The sequence below is a fragment of the Brachyistius frenatus genome, unplaced genomic scaffold (assembly GCF_029030835.1).
Source record: "Brachyistius frenatus isolate BFR_SWC_R1_liver_20210118 unplaced genomic scaffold, ASM2903083v1 Contig_29, whole genome shotgun sequence".
NCBI lineage: Eukaryota > Metazoa > Chordata > Actinopteri > Embiotocidae > Brachyistius > Brachyistius frenatus.
This window is the reverse complement of record NW_027210628.1, coordinates 4,429,405-4,449,375: the sequence shown is the minus strand read 5'-3', so window position 1 is coordinate 4,449,375 and position 19,971 is coordinate 4,429,405. Positions and strand designations below refer to the sequence as shown.

Genomic DNA, 19,971 nt, shown 5'->3' with positions numbered 1-19,971 from the left:
TTGTATCTCAGCATTAGGACACGGCCATGTTGGACTGAGTTATATTCTGTGTTCCCGATGACATACTTCCCTTTGTAAACAAACAAATAGTGCTCTTACATGTTTGGATTCTTACTTGTGTAGTGCTGGAATTTTTACAGCGCAGTGTTGTTTCAAATCGTTCAGCATTGACCGGAAATAACCTCAGTATGTGAACACATCACCCGCCAAAATAACTGCAGCTTTAATTATTTTACCCAGAAATGAACGTGTTTTCGTGGCCTTTGTTTAATACACTCAATAAACACACTGATTCTTTCACCCAGCAGCAGTTGTGAAAATTAAACACTTTTGTGTGGCGTACAGGAACAGCGGCCCCTTCTTAATACGCCTTAATTTAAAAAAATGATTTATGTCAGTGGCCCCGCCCCTTCCCCCACGTAGCCATGATGGCGGCCGTTTATGGGAGAAAGTGTTACAGCATTTCACACTTATTTTTTGGACCCTTTTGAGTGCATCATCTTGGTACATTCCATGATTCTGTACTTGACAGTGTGAACGCACTTATACACTCAAAATAGTGACTGTTAGTATGTAAGTACACTGTTTGTAACACAACAATGGTCTCTTGTGATTCAACAACACAACTGCCCTCTGTTCAGGGCTCTCCGGGGTTTAACCGTATATACACATATCGTGACAGAGCGATAACACCTGGAGTTTGTAAATCTGTGTGTGTGCACTTATTCAAATGTTTCTGTGTTGATGAATGAGGTGTCAGAGCGGCTGGTGTTCAGTTTCAGTTTTTTTTTTTTACATTGATAAAGGTTCATGGTGGCCTAATATGACGCTGTTGTGATGAGGGACAAAAATTGTAGTGATGATTAATGCAATAAATATGACACAGCAACTAAAGCACGGTAGAGAACAACCGAAACAAGACAGAGCAGAAGACACTGCAGCACGATGAAGGTGTGACCACCGTGATAATGAGGGAAAAGCGATCTATTATAGGTTTGTATGTGTGGGTGGGCGTCACACCGAGCACGACTGCCAGACGCAACAATTATCCTCGAACCGTTCCACAGCACTAATCTCTCCCTCATAAGCCAGGAATCAACTTGACAGATGAAATTGTTCTCTTGCACGGATTTCATTCCACAAAGTGCTTCTTCTTCTTCTTCTTCTCACTGGTAACGTTTCTGTGGGATGTTTTTTTTTCATGTAGCTACTCAGTATTTTACATTTTTACTCAGTATGATGAAAAACAGGCACGAAGCAGGACCTCAATTTAGCATTTTCCCACCACACTGATCTTGAAGCTGGTCAAGAAGGATTCAGGCTTAAGTTGTTTCTTCTGTTAGTTTGTTAAAGAGATGCTGAAATAACAACCGACTGACTGACTGACTGACTGACTGACTGACTGACTGGGTGATTTACAGCACATCGCATGAAGAAGGAGGGTAAAAAAAAAAAAGAGGGAGATAATAGTTGTGCGTGTGAATTTAAGCAGGCCAAAGACCTACTGAACATTCAGTAAGCAGTCCCTGCACTTAATTATAAATAGTTATTGGGAGCAGATATTTTAAGTGCGAGCAGAAGTAGCCGGGGTAAAGAAAGTAGATCTGCTTGTGTTAAGGGAGGAAGTGGAAAGTTTGGGGCTCCGAGGGAATTACACGGATGACAGCGTGGCAACAATTTTCTTTTCTGTAGTTATAGATCAGATAGTATACACACACACACACACACACACACACACACACACACACACACACACACACACGCACACGCACACACACACACACACACACACACACACACACACACACACACACACACACACACACACAGAGGGACACACATAAACACACACAGGTGTTGGGCATTATTGCTGTCATCAATATCCGGACATAAGGCAAGGCAAGTTTATTTGTATAGCACGTTTCCACAACAAGGCAATTCAACATGCTTTACATAAAAACATTAAAAGCATCAACACATCATACAAAAGAAAAAAGACATAAAAAAATAATAAAAACAGTGATTAAAACCTTAAAATAAAAGAAACAAAAACAAGCTAAAATAGGATAAAGGTTACATTGCAGCGTAAGACATGAAATACTGAAATAAATTGCAGTCTTGTACAAGAAATTATTCAAGATCCTCAAATCTGGTTCAGTGAAAGCCCAAAGAAAAGTCTTCAGTCTTGATTTAAAGGAGCTCAGGGTTGCAGCCAACCTGCAGGTTTCTGGGAGTTTGTTCCAGATATGTGGAGCTTGAAAACTGAACACAGCTTCTCCGTGTTTAGTTTTGACTCTGGGGACAGAAAGCAGACGTGTCGACCTGAGGGGTCTGGATGGTTAATAAGGTAGCATCATCATTAATAAGAGTGAATCTGCAACAGGATTCTGTGAAATGAATTGCACTAAAGGGTGAGTAACCCCAAACACACTCACAGCTGCTTATTACAACAGTGTGTACGTGACACCATGCGTGCCACAACGTAAATGTTTCCAGGATCTACATGCTTACATACTGCAGTGATAAAGAGTGGCCTAATCCACGTTAATGCGGCCTGTATTGCCTGCAGCTTGGCCTTCTGCCCCTCTCAATCCACGTCCGCTGACATGACTGCCATACTGCTGGGATTAAAACCATTTTGGCTGCAGCTCCAAACCTCTTTAACCTCCGTGAGGTTGTTGTCAGGGGAGCAGCACACAAACTGAAGGCAACAAACGGCCATTCAGTCTCACACACACACTGAACTTCTGCTTGTGTGAAGCCGCAGCAGGTGACTGGTCATTGCTGTCAGTCACTTTGTATTTTTTCTGGCCTGTTGTATGGCATTTATTTAAAGCAGAATCTACTGTATGAGCTCTGTGTGTGTTGTATTGCTGAGCAAGGGGCCGAAGCTGCCAGCATTTGTCGCATATCTACTCTGTGACTCAGAGCTTCCTCTTTGCAGTGTGTTTGTGTTTACGAGGTGCAAGTCATGAACTCTCTAATGAAGTATTAACAATCACTTTCTTGTCGAGGTGTTGCTTGCGGTTTTATGGAAAGCAGGAAACATGCGCGTTAAAGAACCGCATATGGCTCCGGCTGCACACTGAGAGCTTCGCTTGTGGTTCGTTGTCATCAAATGTCTAATTACAAATGAAAGTAAAACACTGACTTGGATCAGTTCTCTAATGGATACCTTTGCTTTGGTGAATGTAGGCCACAGGGAGGGTTGGATTACAAGCAAATGAAGAAAAGAAAAAAGGGTAGAGACATGATGTTGAGAAAGAGGTTTGTGCAACAGTATAAAAAGTGAAATGAAGTCAGTGGAGACACAAGAGAGAGCAGGAAAAGCAGATAATTTCACATCGGCCCCCGGAGTCAGAGATGGGCAGTCCTTAAAAGGACATGGGAGACACAGGATTGGCTGAGACACGAGACCAACAAACCACTGGATTGGTCGGTGGGCTAGAGTGACCTGCATGGAATGGAGAAACTTTCCAAATAAGGAAGAGAGTTGTGGGAGCTGACCTTCATCACGCAGAGAGAGAGGGAGCCAGGGAGTGGAGAGGGGGGGGGGACGATGAAGAGACGCCCATGGGGGATGAGGGGAGACCACGGCTGTGTGATTGGGAGTTGACAGCATGGAAACTAACCGGCTTCAGTGGATCCAGCTCGTAGAAAGCAGACTTGTGTTTCCCAGGAAAGAACAGCCTGGTATGTTAAACACTGAGAAACACACAGATAAATACACACACACACACACACACACACACACACACACACACACACACACACACACACACACTCAGAGAAAGACATTGTTTCCGGATGAGGTCAATCAACCTGTGATTAGATCCTCTCTAGTGGATGAGTGGTGAGTGTGGATGCACGTGTGGTATCTTAGAGACACACTCTGTTCGACTCCCACTTGTGTATGTTGATTAGAGGGTGTAGTAATGTGTTTACGCTACTGACTGTAAATAAAAGTCGACGTAGCTTGAAATGAGCTATAAATGAGGGCGATGCGAAAGTGCCTTAAACCGCGATACCACTGGGCGCCACTAGAGGTTGACACCAAAGACTCCTGTTCAACTGGTCTCATGAAATTCTAAGTCAATAAAAATTTATCCAAGAGATATTTTCGTTAGCTAAAGTCACCCCTTGTTAGTTTTCTGGCGATCCATCTGAAAATAATCTCATCATTGATTATAAAATAAATTTGAAAAAGCAGTATTTTGGGGGCGTGTCTTTTTGATTGACAGGCCTGTGGTGCAGTCTGGTAATTTACAGCTATCGGTGGGCGGGACGTAGCATCATTGGGTTTTCCAATCAGATTGAGTCAGACTTTCTCCCCGGATGTCTGACCTTTCCCCAATAATCACACACTCACCAAACACACCCCACCAGACTGGATCCCTGACATCCCACCTCTCAACACACGTGACTCATAAATCACTCTGCAGCTCTAAAAATAGAGCCATTACACACAAAAATAGAATTTCCACAAAAAAGATTTGTTTCATGCCACAAAAATGAAGACGAAAATGATCTTGTTGAGAAATTGGATTCTTGTGACCATATTTGAGTGAATGAAAGTAGATCTTTTTGTGGTTGTGATGGCAGCGTTTGCACACACACAGCGACATTTGGAGTTTGTCCATTACTGAAATTATCCCAAAGGTCTAAAACTATTATGTTCCATAAGCTTGGCGTGAAGATAATAGTTTCCCTCTGTGCTCCGTTAACATTTGAAGGGTAGATAGTGTTTCTGTGTGGCCCTATAAAGAATGTGGATTGTTATTTCCAGTCATGACCTGGTTTCAAATGTTACCTTTAACAATGGACAAATGTCATGATAGTGTTACCTGAAGCCCAGAGACTTGTTTAGATGATTAATTTCTTCAATCTGTCTTTGACGCTCTCTCCTCAATCATTCTGTCGAACAGAAAGGCATTTAGGTGTGGCCGTATTCTTTATCTTCAACTAGTTTTGGTTCCTAATTGTCAAAGCGAAGTGCCTTGGTCAGCATACATGCCTCAGCTTTTATTCTGAAAGGGGCCTGTCTTTGGCAGGCTTTTATTGTGAATAGGAGGAGCTCGCAGACAGACTGACTCATGCAGGGAGAGGGAGAGAGGGAGAGAGGGAGAGCGGCTGCGTCTGTCACTGTCTGGCTGCTCAGCGCCTATATATGCTCCTCATACCTGGCAGCGCAGCACTGAGACACACTTCACTCCTGCAGGGGAAATATCTGCACCAAAGACCGCAGCGCTGAAGGTAAAACTTCTCTCTTATTCTCTTGTGTAGATCGACATTTAAATGAAGCAAACTTTTGAGCAGAAACCAGAAAGATGCTCCTCTTTATAACTGTTTCTGTCATAACGGAAACATTTTAAAAGTTATTTCTTTTAATTCATATTTTGAATGAAAAAAGTTTTGGAGCTAAACTTTCTGAATCAGGGAGTAGAAGAAGAAAGAGAAGACAAATGACTGAGGTTGAATGAAGACTTTTTTTTACATGTTCTCTTGCTGTACTGACTCGGCATGTTAATGTTTAAATCATATGTTTTCAGAGTGGGTGTGTGGTTTTTCTGCGAGTGTGATACCCATTCATTTGCCTGAGGCTCCAGAAAGGTAGCGAGTGTAGAGAGGACGAGAAGAGAAGAAGGAGAGCGGCATCACTGTGAGCAAAGCAGGGAGTTTTCTTTTCCAGTCTGTGTTACAAACTGTGTTTATGTGTCGGGCTTGTCTTGTTTGCAGAGCTCCTTGGTGGAGTCACATGGATTAGTTAAGACAATACGGTCTGTTAGGTGAGAAAGCTTGTGTCTTACTCACACAGAACTCACTTTCTGCCTCGCTCTCTTTCCGTCTCTGGCTCTTCCTCCTCCTCCTCGTCCTCCTCTCCCTCAGCTCCTGCTGCTAATCCCATTTGATGGCGATGTCTTTCCCACTCCAATCCAGAGAAGAATGTCTTCAGCATTCCAGCTATAGAGAAAGAAAAAAGAAAAAAGAAAAAACACTCCGCCTCTGACTCGGACAGGCGGAGGAGTGAGGGCGAAGAGGGATGGATGGAGGTGTGCAAAGAAAAAACTCACTGATTTTGGAGAGCTCTCTTCACCTCTTCCACTTGGATATGAAATATGAGCCCAGATTGGTGGGAGGGGGGGGGGGGGGATAATAGTGAAAGAAAGAAAGTAGGGCAGAGAGAAAGTGGCTGATCGGAGCAGGCCGCTGAGCTGCTGGTGTGGCTGGAATAAGAAAAACGCTCTGTGCTACGCTCTAAAGAGGGGGGTGAAAGGAAAACAGTCTGGTTCTGTTTTATGTGGTGTGTGTGCAATTAGAGCCAAAGAGAACGAAGGGGGGAGGGGGGAGGGGTACCCGGGGAGGAGTGGGGTTGAAAATAAAGTGGAGGACATGAGGAGAACAAAGGCTGAGGGGATCATGTTGACATGGAGGGATGTGAGTGATGGACAGCGGGGAGTGTGTGTTCCCTGGTTTCAGACAGGCCTGTGAGATTGTATTGACATGTTCCTGGAAAATTGGAGCGGTTCCTTCACTGGTCGGCTTGTGAAAGCGGAGCAGGCAGACGTGAACGGGAGAGAAAGTTCTTCAGCCGAAGCCTGAATGATTTTGCATGATGTTTAAGTGTGAGTTTGTCTTGTGGTTTCACAATCGAGGGGTGAGTCCTGCTGTCTGAAGCTTCTCAGAAACGTCCAGCGTGACACATGACATGAGCGATGACACAAAAAAAGCGAAGGGAAGTTTGAGAAGACACTTCTGAAACAGACAGACAGTCTTACTAATCGTCTTCACTCAGACATCAGCTCAGTCCTGATGTCAGATTGGTGGTGTGTTCCTGCCTGAGGGCAACCAGACAACTTCACGTTGACGCAGTGAAGTGATGATGCAACGCTGGTGAATGAACACAAAAAACGCTGCAGCCGTGAACCAGGTGTGTGTGTGTGTGGGAAGCAGATAAACAACACACACCCTGCTTTTTGTTGATTTAATCTCACATTTCTGTTGCTGTGAACTTCAGGTTGAAGTCACGCTTTGGGTCAAGTGCTGTTTGTAAAGATCTCTGATTTGATTTCCAGGCTGTGTTTGTGCTGTATGTGTGATACTGGAGCTCAGTTTCAGTAGAAATCATTTACAAACAGCGAGGTCATGCTGCCACAGGTGTTTGCAGGAACAAATGTGCAAGAGGTGCAATGCAAACACACCCGGGGTGTAAAGCCTGAAAGCTTTTTCCTTGTTCATCTTGCTGCATAGCTGAACAGGCCGGGCCTCAATCCTCCTCATGTTGTTGTTTACAGAAGGAAACCCCTCATTACTGACGATGTACACTCAACAACTTCCTGCTCTCCCCGCTCCTATGCTTCCTGTCATCAGCTGGCGGAGTCTAATAAAGCAGCTCGACCTTTTATAGCCAGCTGCAGAGCTAATGAGCCGGGCGGCAGATAAAGCTGGCGGATGGCTCCCATATTTGTTGAACAGTGGACGGGTTTCTCACGCACCCCGGGCTGCTATTGTTCAGGAAGCACGAACAAGCAACCCGGACTAAACATGGCCTTTTAAATATCTTCATTTATTAAAGCAACATGCTGCCGGTAAAGACCCACTGTGTCTGGCACGTCTCAGCAAGCTGATACATCACAGGGCTGTAAAACACTGCTCCAGTGAAGTTACTGTCAGGCTGCTCTGGGGTCTGTTTATTGAGCTTTTAGAAACTGGAGAGACAAAAATCCTCCACACCAGATTCCTCCAGAAGGAAAAAGAAAAAGAGGGATTTACAGACAGGATCCAGCCCAAGGAAAGTATTTTTCAGGATGAAAATGGGAAGTCTTGATGGGCTCTGCCTATTTATACCAGCTAGTCGGGTCAGAATAAAAGAGAGGCACATTAAGAGTAATGCTGTGTTACAGTTGGAATGACAGACAGGAGGAGAGTTGCAGCGTTTTTTCTCTCAGCGAAGCTCGGCGGCGCTTTGTGGGCCAGTTGGCTCAGACCTGAGCAGCAAAACACAGGGCCGTTGGCATGGCGACAGAGGAACACTTCCCTCCTAATTCAGCCCCACTCCACCGCAAGGACAAAGAGTGAGAGAGAGAGGCCTGCTTCTCCTTCTTCTTGTGGAGAGCTGACTTCCACACAAGGTGGAGGTCAGGAGGGATGGAGGAGGTCGTAGTGTCAGCTGTCATGCGGGTCAGAGAGTCCAACGACCTCTAGTCCTGCTTCACTTGATGTGAGTCCATAAGTGGGACCATTAAACTGTTCATGCAGCTGCAAATAACACAAGCTGACCTTTTCATGCTTTTTAAGATATGAAGCAAAAGTCCAAACAGGACAATCTAATGTGGCAAATTTAGTAGCCTGTTATGTTGAATGGTGCCATGTCAGGGCATTTAATTTTGATTTCTTTGTTTTTATGTCTGAATCATGGATTTCTTGACCATACTAGGAGATGTTATGTTATGATACAATTTGGCTTTGCAGTGAATGAAGGTGCTTGTGTAGTTGTAGAGGAAGTAAATACCATCTTTCACAGCTGAGGGGGTGATGTGAGTCACAGCTGGATAATATCGACTCTCAGACAAATAAGAAACTTCTCAGACTATAGAAATACAATATTCTACATAGGAGGGTGTCGAGAACAAACGCTGAGAAGGTCTTTGAGGTCTCTCCTGCTGAGGCAGTAAAGCAGTGTGTCAAGGAGAGAGGAGAGGAGAGGAGAGGAGAGGAGAGGAGAGGAGAGGAGAGGAGAGGAGAGGAGAGGAGAGGAGAGGAGAGGAGAGGAGAGGAGAGGAGAGGAGAGGGAGGGGATGAGCATGCGAGGAAATTAAGTGCGTTTCCTCTCGGCTGGAGCAGACGGGCAGAGTGCTTCTGCCGGCCGCTCCGAGAACACAGCCAAAAAAGGAATCAAACCGCTGCGAGCTTTGCGAGCTGCCAAACTATTCCTGTAAAAGAGGTCTTTTGGTGGAGGCCTGAACGGGAGACCTTCGGAGGATGGAGGGAGGGGGGAGGAAAATGTATACAAAAGAAGAGAGAAAGTGTGGTGGGTGTGGGTGGGTGTGGGTGGGGGGTGGATGTGGGTGTGGGGGGCGGCAGGTGGGGGCGGGCTGGAATGATCGCTATGGCCTCTTCTGAATTTATGACTATTTATTTGGGCTCCTCTGGAGGGGAAGCATTTGACCGAAATAACCGACTGAGACAGACCGATCGGTCACGTTGCTGTCGGCCTGCGCGGCGGGTTCGTTACACGACGCTGCAACTGTCAGGTTTGTCAAATATCCAGTGGTGTCGTTTGCAGATGTGTGCTGGTCAGAGCTTACAGAGAGACAGAGAGGGAGGGATGGAGGGAGGGAGGGAGGAGAAGGAGGGTCTCTGCATTGTCTCAGATGAAAAATAGTGGAAACACTCCGCTGATTATTCGACATCTGGAACAGATTTGGGCACGTGAACTTGGTGGACTCCTGACAACAGGCACCGCTGGGATGTACAGTATATTCTGAACAGGCTGCCTGCGAGGAACTCATCAGGCTCACACACACAAAGCAAGACAGTCTCAAGGTTTTTATGTTTTCAGACCCACGAGAGGTCACTTCTGTCCTCTTTAAAAACCCCTCGTAGTGCGTGTGAAGTTTGTGTCGGTGGTGTAACCTTTAGAGCCGATGACATTACAACATTTCTAGCCGCGCTCTCCTCCTCCGTGACACCGCAGTTAATCAGCCGACACTGCACAACCACACCTCTGATAAAAACACAATACTTCATCATCCAATGTCAACATTACATTTTTGTTTTTCTTTCATCACACATCCATTCAAATAAAAGAAGCCACACCTTCACAGTGTGGTTCACTTTTTTACAGATAGAAAAACATCTGGACCAGAATAAAGTCCTTCAGGGTGAACCGCTGCACTGTTAAACACAACAGGAACAGAGCTGTTTTCCTCACTGTTACTTATCTTATGATTCCTGCGCCACACTTGATGTATTGTCAACAGTCTGGCTGTTTAACAGGTCTTTGTTAAAGGCTGAGAGAGGCTGATAAACTATCAGTCCGTGCTGCTCGTGCAGCGGTTTCCTTCCCAGAATTCACTGCCCGGCTCAAAAACCTCTGGCATGATGAGCTGTCACCTCCAGAGCAGAGGAAGAGCAGTTCACACAGTTCAACTCCTACTGACACATGACTGACTGGCTGCTGATGTCATTCTCATAATGAACATCATCACGTCTCTCAATCCCCCCCCCCCACACACACACACACTTTGACTGGCATTTTAACTCCATTGATTCTGTTCACATCTGGCCTCCAACCGCGCTGCCAGTTCTGTTCTGACTACAGTTGGATGGAGACCACACTATTGTGTCATCCATAAACTGGAAACAGATGCAGGATTTTGTAATTTTTTACTGTTATTTTGTTACAGACCCCCTCCCTCCAATAAAAAGTGGAAGATTAGTTTGAATGAGATTCATAAAATGACTTAATTTTCTGATCTGATCGTGGTTCTTCTTCACAGGAACCCGTTGCAGCTGAAGCAGCTGCAGGACCAGATTCTGTTGGAGCAGCAGGAAGCAGCCAACTGGCAGCAGCAGAACCAGGAAGTCCCGCCTCCACCACAGCAGCCACTTCAGGAAGTACCTCCACCTGCTCCGCCGTCTCCGTCTCCACCTCTGCCCCCTCCTCCCTCCTTCCAGGAGTTGGAGAGCAGCGCAGCCATGCAGGCCAGCACATTCAACTATGCCCGGCCCAAGCAGTTCATTGCTGCTCAGAGCCCCGGGGGGGCAGGCTACGTCACCCAGTCCTCCGGCTCCTCCGGCTCCAGCCTTTCCTCCCCGCTGTCTCCTCCCACCTCACACAAGCCTTTTGGCCGGGTCACCGTGCCCCCCTTCACCAAGGCCGGCAGCGTCGAGTCTCCCAGCTCGCCTTCCTTCCCGCCTCCACCTCCACCCTTCCTCAGCTCCAGCAACCTGTCCTCTCCATCAGGCCTCGCCCAAGACTTCCCCCCTCCCCCGCCTCCTCCCCCTCCACCCGTCCCCATGTCTCCGGCTTACTCGGACATGTCCTCGCCGTTCTCGTCCGTCCCTCCGTCTCCGGCCTCTAGCTTCCTGTCCTCCATGTTGCCCTCCACACCCACCACGCCCGGCAGCCCCACCGTCAACGCCCTGGGCCTCCCGAAAGGCAACGGGACTGTGTGAGTGTCCACACACACACACACACACACACACACACACACACACACACACACACACACACACACACACACACACACACACACACACACACACACACACACACACAACTTTCTCTCCACAGTCTGTCAGGTTACATAATCTCTTTATGCTCCACATCAGGCCGGTCCAGTGTGTCTGAGTGCAGCTCTCCTTCAGATAAACCTGCTGGATTGAAGATGACATGTTTACATTTTTATGCAGCATGTTTACAGGGAAATGCTGACTAGAGAGCCCACACAGACCCACACGCACACACACACACACACACACACACACACACGCACACACACACGCACACACACACACACACACACGCACGCACACACACACACACACACACACGCGCGCACAACAGTGCTCCGACGGTGCGAGAGCCTCAGCTCAAATATGGCAAGAAAATATACAGGAGGACCTCACAGTGAAAGGTGTGTCAGAGTCAAATAAACACTGAAACCAAACAAACCAGCTGATACGGAGTGCAGGGTTTCAGGATTGTTCACTTTGAGCTCTGCATATTGAGCTAGCTGATAAAAATCTGTTGTGCAGATAATCCTCTTCGGATGGTTGGCCCGGTGGGAGAAATCTACTTTTCTGTTTTCTCCCCTCCACCATCAAGGACATTCCACCTTCATCTCTCTGCCAGTAATTTTTCATCAACCCTTCACTCACTGCTGCACACCCCCCTCTCATACTGGCATTCCTGCTGAGAGATAAGAAGACACATAGAGGAATGCTATAGCTGGACACGTCCAGATAAGGCTGGAAGTCAGAGAGCCAGAGAAGGAGTGCTCAGATAATGTGTGTTGCAGAGCTGAGGGGAACCACAACTCTTAGTATTGACTGAAGGTTTTATTTTGTTCTTTCTTCCTTTCAGCAAAGCGTTCCCCAGGAAGTCCTCGGTCACCAGGACGCCGCGCGCCACCTCGGACTCAGACATCCAGGGATCCAAGGATGCCGTCATCCAGGATCTGGAGAGGAAGCTGCGCTTTAAAGAGGAGCGCATAAGCAATGGTCAACAGGTGTGTGTGTGTGTGTGTGTGTGTGTGTGTGTGTGTGTGTGTGTGTGTGTGTGTGTGTGTGTGTGTGTGTGTGTGTGTGTGTGTGTGTGTGTGTGTGTGTCTGTGTTCTAGTCAATTACTGAAACTGTGTGTTTGGAGTCGTTTTCAGTCATTAACACAGATTAACGAGTGTCCCAATAAATCATACAATCCTTGAAAGGAAACAGATGAAACATTAAAAAGTGTATTTTAACAGGTTTTTATGTCATGCGCCCCGCAATAAAGTCAAAATGCTTTTTTGTTTTTACATCTCGTATTAACACAAAGCTGAGATACAGTATTTATAGTGATGGTGTGTAGAAGTGTTGTGTTGTGCGACTCACACACTAACCTGCGCTGACCCCATTAATCCCTGCTTCCAGAGGTTAACCTATGAGGAGAAGATGGCTCGCAGACTGCTGGGTGCTGACAACGCTGCCACAGTCTTAAACACACAGGACTCAGAGGAGGAGCCGGTCACACAGGTACGCTGGCTCTTTATCAGGATCCACACACCTGGATGGGGAATTCACACACACACACACACACACACACACATGAAATCACACGGGCCTGGATACTAATATCTCTACACCAGCTGCGTGTTTTTTTACACCCTCTGTTGCACGTTTCTGTTTTTGTCCACCGATACTTCACCGGTGTCATCCCTGTCTCCTGATCACTGCCTCTCCTTTATATCCTGTTGGATCAGACTGCACCTCCACCTCCACGGTCACTGTAAACACTGTAAAGTCCTCCAGAGCTCCGCCATAAAAAGCTCTGTTTATGGAAACTGGTAGAAACCAGTGTTGCTGCAAACACGCTGTGGAGTAACACCGTTGAAGGCTTTGGTGGACATTTGTCTGACTGTGAACCACCAAACAGTTCAGTAGGAGAGTTGTGTATTTCACAGAGGAGCTTTTTTTTTTTTCAGTTCAAGTCAAGATAAAGACTTCAGGTGTTTGTTTTTAATAAAGCTATTTCAAGCTGGTCCAGGTTTGTTATAAACCTGATAATGGTGAACAGGCTCTGAATGATGCAGTATCACCTTTTAAGAGAAAGTACAGATAGCTGAGTGAAGTCATAGTAGAGTGAGTTTGTGTGGGACAATGTGGGACACACAATGTTAAGAATTAGTCTAAAACTTTGATATGTCCATCGAATTTAGAACTTTAGGTTACAGGTTAGCATGTGAAGGACTAAACCCATATATATGATTTGAATGCAACTTTTCAAACTCCCATGCTGAGTACAGGAACCTTAAAGGAAGCTAAAGTTTCATAGTAAAGTCACAAGTAACATCTTTGTTGTAGCTGCATTTGCAGATTATAGAAAAGTGCCTGTCCTGCAGTGTTGACCTTTGAAAACTAGAGCCAATCAAAATGTGGGGCATTAAATCAAAATGCAGATCAGTCCCACATAAGTGGACACACAGTCACCCTAAGTCACAGTGAAGATCACAAGTAAACATCACCAGAGCACAAGTTGTGTCCACACTGACAGATAAAACCGAGCTCACACTTTGCTGATGCCTCTTAACAACAGCCCTGCATGTCTCTGAGCAGTGCACTTACACCTGGGAATGCAGCAGCACCGATGCATCGTGCTACACTGTACCATCGAGAGCTGTGTTTCCCACCTTGTGTGAGCCACAGCGGGAACACAACACACAAACAAAACCTGTGTTTTTTCTCAACAGGAAGACAAGTCCTCCCACAGAGAATCTTGCCCTCAAAAGGTTATTGGAACCTTCTCCTTCTGACATCTGCTCTGTCTTTTATCATTCACTCTGTGTGAAATGTCTCTGTGTGTAGCCGTGTAAACAAAGTCACACTAAGATTTTAGGTGTGTATCAAGCCAGCAGGGTCATGTCTGATGTGGAGACATCCACTGGTCACCTCGTGTTGATCATTCACAGGCAGATATAAAAAGTAATGTAAACAGTATGCGTGTCAAAATCTGCACCCTTTGCTGTTCCTTGCTGTTCAGTATGTGCAATATGAACGTCACATACTGAAGCATGTTTACCAGCACGTTTGGTTTGACCAGGATTGTTGGTCGTCACTCTGCTGCTGTCACACGATGCATGCTGCAGCGTTGCTCTGCCTTTATAATCAAAGCAGGGATCCAACCATATCTTTACTGTTTTTAAAGCAGTGAGCGCAACCTTTACTTTGACAGACTGTAGACAGGAAGCAGCCGCCTCAGTGCTATTCCAGGATAAAACCGCAGCAGATCAGGATTTCTGCGATGGCTGTCGTTCGGAGCGGCAGAGTGAGTCCAGGAGGATAAACGCTGGCTCTGCAGCTGTGCCCCGAGGCCTGTCATTATCTGCGGGATGTGTCATCAGACCGGGCCGCTCTGCAGATGTTCCTCCGCAAAGCTGCGGTGATGAGAGATTGATGGAGGCGGTGGGAAGGAGGAGTGGCTCATCTGGGCAAAGAGGGTTAGGAAAATGGAGGAAAGTTGGTAGTTTGGGTGACAATGAAGACAGGTTAATGAGTGTGTAAAGAAACCTGAAATAGGGCAGGCTGGGTTTTACTGATTTCCCTCTGCACGCCTTTAAATGTGCTTGGCATCACTGTGATCATACAAACCACTCTCTTTCTCTCTAGTCTAGTGTTTCTTTCTCTGAATCTCCGTGTCTCTGTCTGGCATTTAGGAGTACAAAGTGTCCAGCTTTGAGCAGCGCCTCATCAGTGAGATTGAGTTCCGTCTGGAGCGCTCTCCGATGGAGGAGTCGGACGACGACGTGCAGCACGACGAGGACTCCGCCGGTCAGGGGGTGACGCCGTCCTTCGACCAGAAGCTCAAACACTACAAAGTCTTTGAGGGGATGCCGGTCACTTTCTCCTGCAAGGTCAACGGAGACCCCAAACCAAAGGTGGGACGCTGTCCGAATGTCAACACCCTGAGTGATTAAACATCACTGTGGTTTGTTGTTATTAGATATTCTAGTCTGTAATTTTGAAGCATTTATGATGGCTTGGCTTCCTGACTTGGGGAGTTGCTGATGTGTGATGTTGATGATGGAGGGTGTAGATATTGAACATGTGCTCTCTGCGTGTGATAAGAAGAGGCCCTGTGCAGGAACACACACACACTGGCCTGGGCTGGCTTCCTGGCTCTGTGAGCACTAATGACACGGTGATGACAGGCGTCACGATAAAAAAAAAAAGGAGAGCGACAGAGGCAAAAGAGTCAGAGGGCATCACATTAAACAGCTTAAACAGTCAAATGTTCCCTAAACTAAAGATGTATCTTGCTATGTACGCAGTTTTTACAGAGATAGAAAGTGCCCCCTGATTTAGGCATCTAAATCTGTTCAGTCATAATTAGTCTGGTGGTTTTAGTGTTTTTGTTTTTTTTCTTATCTCGTGCCGCAGGTCTACTGGTTTAAAGACGGCAAGCAGATCTCCAAGAGGAGCGAGCACTACAGGATCAGCCGAGACCCTGACGGGACCTGCTCTCTGCACACTGCTGCAGCCTCGCTGGATGATGACGGCAACTACACCATCTTGGCAGGCAACCCTGAGGTGAGCCGACGAGACAGGAAAACACAGCATGAAATATTATAGAACACACACACACACACACACACACACACACACACACACACACACACACGCACGCACGCACACACACACACGCACGTCTGGCCGCCTGTAGATGTCAGGGCACATTAACGGGAGAATAATGCCTATTAAGATAATGTTCTCCAGCCTGAAGCGGAAGAGGGCGTTGAATGAGACAGGAAATCACTAAAACGCTCCTCAGGGTCAAACGTTCATGTTGTACAGGCTTTCTAACACTCACATCTAATTCCCTCCTCTCAGTCTGACTGCTGCTGGTGGTGTGTCATCACCTAATAATCTCTCTCCGTCTCTTCCCCTCCCAGGGCCGGGTGAGCTGCACCGGCAGGATGATGGTGCAGGCGGTGAACCAGCGGGGCCGCAGCCAGCGCTCGGCGCCCGGACACATGCGCAGGTGAGGCTTCATCGACTGACAGGAGACGGAGAGAAGACAAACTACGCTGGTGTTTTTTATTCATGACCTCGAAGCTGCTGGCTGGCACATGTGTTGCAGGCTCGTTCACCATCTGCACGGCTTCTGTGCTCGCTCGCACACTTCCGCACAGTAAAACGTTCCAAGAAGCTCGAGCTGAATCGCACTTTGCTTTGCTTTGTTCAACTGCAGGAAAGAAAAAGCGCTGTGTTAATGAGCGGGAACACCTGTTTGCTCTGCTCTGTTTTTCATTGCTCTAATGACCTTGTATATACAGTGTGCCTTCATGCACGACCAGATATAGAAATATGTACAGATGATCACAGACGCTCACAGTGCAGTACAACCACCTGTGAGCTGCAGATGAAGCCTCCCTGATTAGATAAGAGCTGAGGGATGTTTGGAGAGAGAGATCCAGATAACAAGCAGTGTCTCCCGCTCTCTTTATTGCTCTGCTTCGCTGACGTGCAGGCACAGTGGTGATGTCACTGTTGTTACAGGGCAGAATCACAGAAACAACACCCGAGGGTCCTGCCCTGCTGCACAGGGCTTAAAGAAAATTCTCATAGGTCACAACAGAGCAAGTTGAAGGTTGATATTATGTCTGTGAAAGGTGAAATAAGTAGAGAATTAGGCTTTAAAAGAGTATTGCACCATTTCCAAAAGGAGCCTTCATAAAATGATAGGCCTGTGTTATTATGTGATGTCATAAAAAGCATTTAAGTTTCATGCTTCAATGAAAGTTTAATGTTATACATCTTGCCCTTTTTTTTTGACAAAAATTCAAATCCTACCATTTTATACAAATTTTAAATTCCAGGAAAAAAACAACAACACATGAATCCAGAGGTGGAATTTTAATCCCAGATACTCAGATTTGTGTATCTCCGTCAGGCCCAGGTCCAGGTCCAGAGACAGCGGCGACGAGAACGATAACATCCAGGAGCGTCACTTCCGCCCCCACTTCCTGCAGGCGCCCGGTGACCTCATCGTGCAGGAAGGCCGTCTGTGCCGGATGGACTGCAAGGTGAGCACACACACACACACACACACACACACACACACACACACACACACACACACACACACACACACACACACACACCTCTGAGTGCAACCTGCAGCAACACAGGCTGTATGTGGTGATAAAGGAGGGAAAGGGAGATGGATGCGTTGCTGCCTATGACTGTATATAAAAGTGGATGTAGCTTCCGGGTCTGAAAAATCAGGCTGAAAGTGCTTTAAGCTGCAATACCAATTTATGCCACTAGAGGTTGGCTCCATAGACTCCCATTCAACCACTCCCAGCAAATTCTAAATCAATACATTTTTTACACTAGTTATTTCGGTGCTGTTAGCTAAAATTCCCTTTTTGGCTGTCCATCTGAAAATCTTCCCGTAAAATTAGAAAATGCACTCCAAAAAGCCGTGTTTGGGGGGGGGGGGTCTGTTTGATTGACAGGCCTGGGGCTCCTGCTGTCTGTGGGCGGGACGTAGTATCGCCGGGTTTCCAATCAGATCAGATTTTTAATAAACACTTGTGGATGAAGGAATTCTGAACGCGTTTTATTACACCAAGCAGCTTCCGCTGGTAATAGACCGATGTCGTGTTTTTGTTCAGCTCCAACAAGACACAGTGATGCATCCTGAACGGCATTATTAAAAAAAGAAGAGACAAATTACAGACAGTTTTTTGATCTCATATGCTATCTCTAGCAATGAACTCGGCCAGTTTTCACTTCAACCCTGTGCCTGCTTACTTAAAGTTGAATCTATTGGAACAACAGTTTGAACACTAACCAAAACTCCTGCTTTGATTAAACCTCCTGTGTTTACCGTCTAGCCTTGGAGGTGAACACATTATCTCACCGTGCTGCTATTCTGTGATAGAGAGAGAGAAGAGAATGAGATGGTCTAAAATAACACGACTGGAAAGAAAAATGCCTGCACCAAAGAGAATATGTTAATCATAGTAATAGAGAAAGCCATTTCAGATCTGCCCTTTAATTCAGCGTCTGTATTGCTCTCTGGGAGGCTCCGTGTCATCGCTGCCAAAGAAACGTTTCCCTTTCCGTGCATTCCCGTTTCTTTCAGGAGATCTAAAAACACCAGCGGAGACGCAATGTTTCATCACTTCCTCGTGTTATGAATGGCTCGCAGAGCAGACAGGGAGAATACGGAGGTGTCGTTTTTCAGGGATTAAGTGGGATCAGGTTTTTCTACAATTATTTCCCCCTCGCGCCACTCCCACCGCCTGTGCTCGGTGATTTTTTTGTCTTCATCCGCTGTCTTCACCTTACCTTCCTGCAGCCTGGAGCACTTTGAAACTCTTTGAAAGCCGGTACACGTAATAGAATAAATCAGACCCACAATTAACCCGCTCTAAAAAGACTGTTGTTTTTTTTAAGCAACAAACGGAGAGTTTCCATTCCTGAATGTTAAGGATATTTACAGCAGATATTTATTTACAGGTCATTTAGAGTCTTGCTGGACTTTCCACTCTCAAAATGTCCCAACTTCTAAATGTGTATTGGGCCTCTTCCAGAACTACTTACTGCTTAGTCTACTCTCCTTTGTGATTTCTGTGATACTGCTGATCATATGGGTGTCCACAGTGGCTCATTTTCCAGGTGCGGTGGAGCAGGTGTTGGGTTTCTCTGGTCTTTTCTGGCTAGGGTTTATTCCCATGACAAAGCGTGCAGGCGACCGGGCTCCTCCAGACCAACACAACACAGACACATTAAGCAAACACTGCTGTTTTTTCATACTCCCAGTAAACACACACAGACCACATGCAGCTAATATACTCATTTCCTCCAACAAAAACAAGCACGGAGAGCAGAAACTCAAAGCAACCCGTCGCTGCACAGTCCCACCAACAAGGACTCGCACACTCACCGAAGTGTAATGTTTCCTGTGCAGGTGAGCGGCCTCCCCACTCCCGACCTCATCTGGCAGCTGAACGGACAGACCATCCGCCCCGACTCGGCCCACAAGATGCTGGTGAGGGAGAACGGCGTGCACTCGCTGGTCATCGAGCCGGTGACGAGCCGCGACGCAGGCATCTACACCTGCATCGCCAGCAACAGAGCCGGCCAGAACTCCTTCAACCTGGAACTGATCGTGGCAGGTGAACAGGAAACACTGGCCTGCGCACAGAGCATACGGGATAGTTACAGAGCACCTCAGTGACACGACTCTCTCCACAGCCAAAGAGATGCACAAGGCCCCGTCGTTCTTCGAGAAGCTGCAGAACACGAGTGTTGCAGAGGGTCATCCTGTGAGACTGGAGTGCCGCGTCGCGGGCGTTCCCTACCCGCAGATCTTCTGGAAGAGGGAGAACGAGTCCTTCACTCACAACACCGACAGAATCAGGTAGATAATATATCAAATACACAAACTACAGAGAACATTTTTGTAATACTTTCAGACCGCTTTTGCACCGGATGGATGTAACGCCAAAAAAGGACAAGTCAATACTTAAAATATATGTCACTGCTCTTTCCCAGCATGCACCAGGACAACTGTGGCTACCTGTGTATGATCATCCAGCCCGCTATGAAAGAAGATGCCGGCTGGTACACCGTGTCAGCCAAGAATGACGCCGGCATCGTATCCAGCACGGCACGGCTTGATGTCCACAGTACGTTCAGACCGTAACGCACACGCTGCTCTCTGAATAAAACACTTCCTGTGTCGCTTTATATCAAATTTG

At 46.7% G+C, this 19,971-nt stretch overlaps 1 protein-coding gene across 7 annotated transcripts in view; it reads left to right on the top strand.

Annotated features, from left to right (window-relative positions):
• The window catches only part of palld (palladin, cytoskeletal associated protein), a 54,206-nt gene that overhangs the window by 32,602 nt on the left and 1,633 nt on the right, over positions 1-19,971 (top strand). For 4 of the 7 annotated variants that reach the window (XM_069699308.1, XM_069699309.1, XM_069699307.1 and 1 more), the window contains 11 exons: positions 10,500-11,174; positions 12,089-12,233; positions 12,635-12,736; positions 13,951-13,989; positions 14,914-15,135; positions 15,638-15,787; positions 16,150-16,238; positions 17,151-17,283; positions 19,179-19,386; positions 19,466-19,631; positions 19,766-19,899. In XM_069699308.1, coding sequence (XP_069555409.1) covers positions 10,500-11,174; positions 12,089-12,233; positions 12,635-12,736; positions 13,951-13,989; positions 14,914-15,135; positions 15,638-15,787; positions 16,150-16,238; positions 17,151-17,283; positions 19,179-19,386; positions 19,466-19,631; positions 19,766-19,899 — 2,063 coding nt within the window. The remainder of the gene's footprint in view (positions 1-10,499; positions 11,175-12,088; positions 12,234-12,634; positions 12,737-13,950; positions 13,990-14,913; positions 15,136-15,637; positions 15,788-16,149; positions 16,239-17,150; positions 17,284-19,178; positions 19,387-19,465; positions 19,632-19,765; positions 19,900-19,971) is intronic. The other 3 variants (XM_069699311.1, XM_069699310.1, XM_069699312.1) reach the window with 3 other exon arrangements.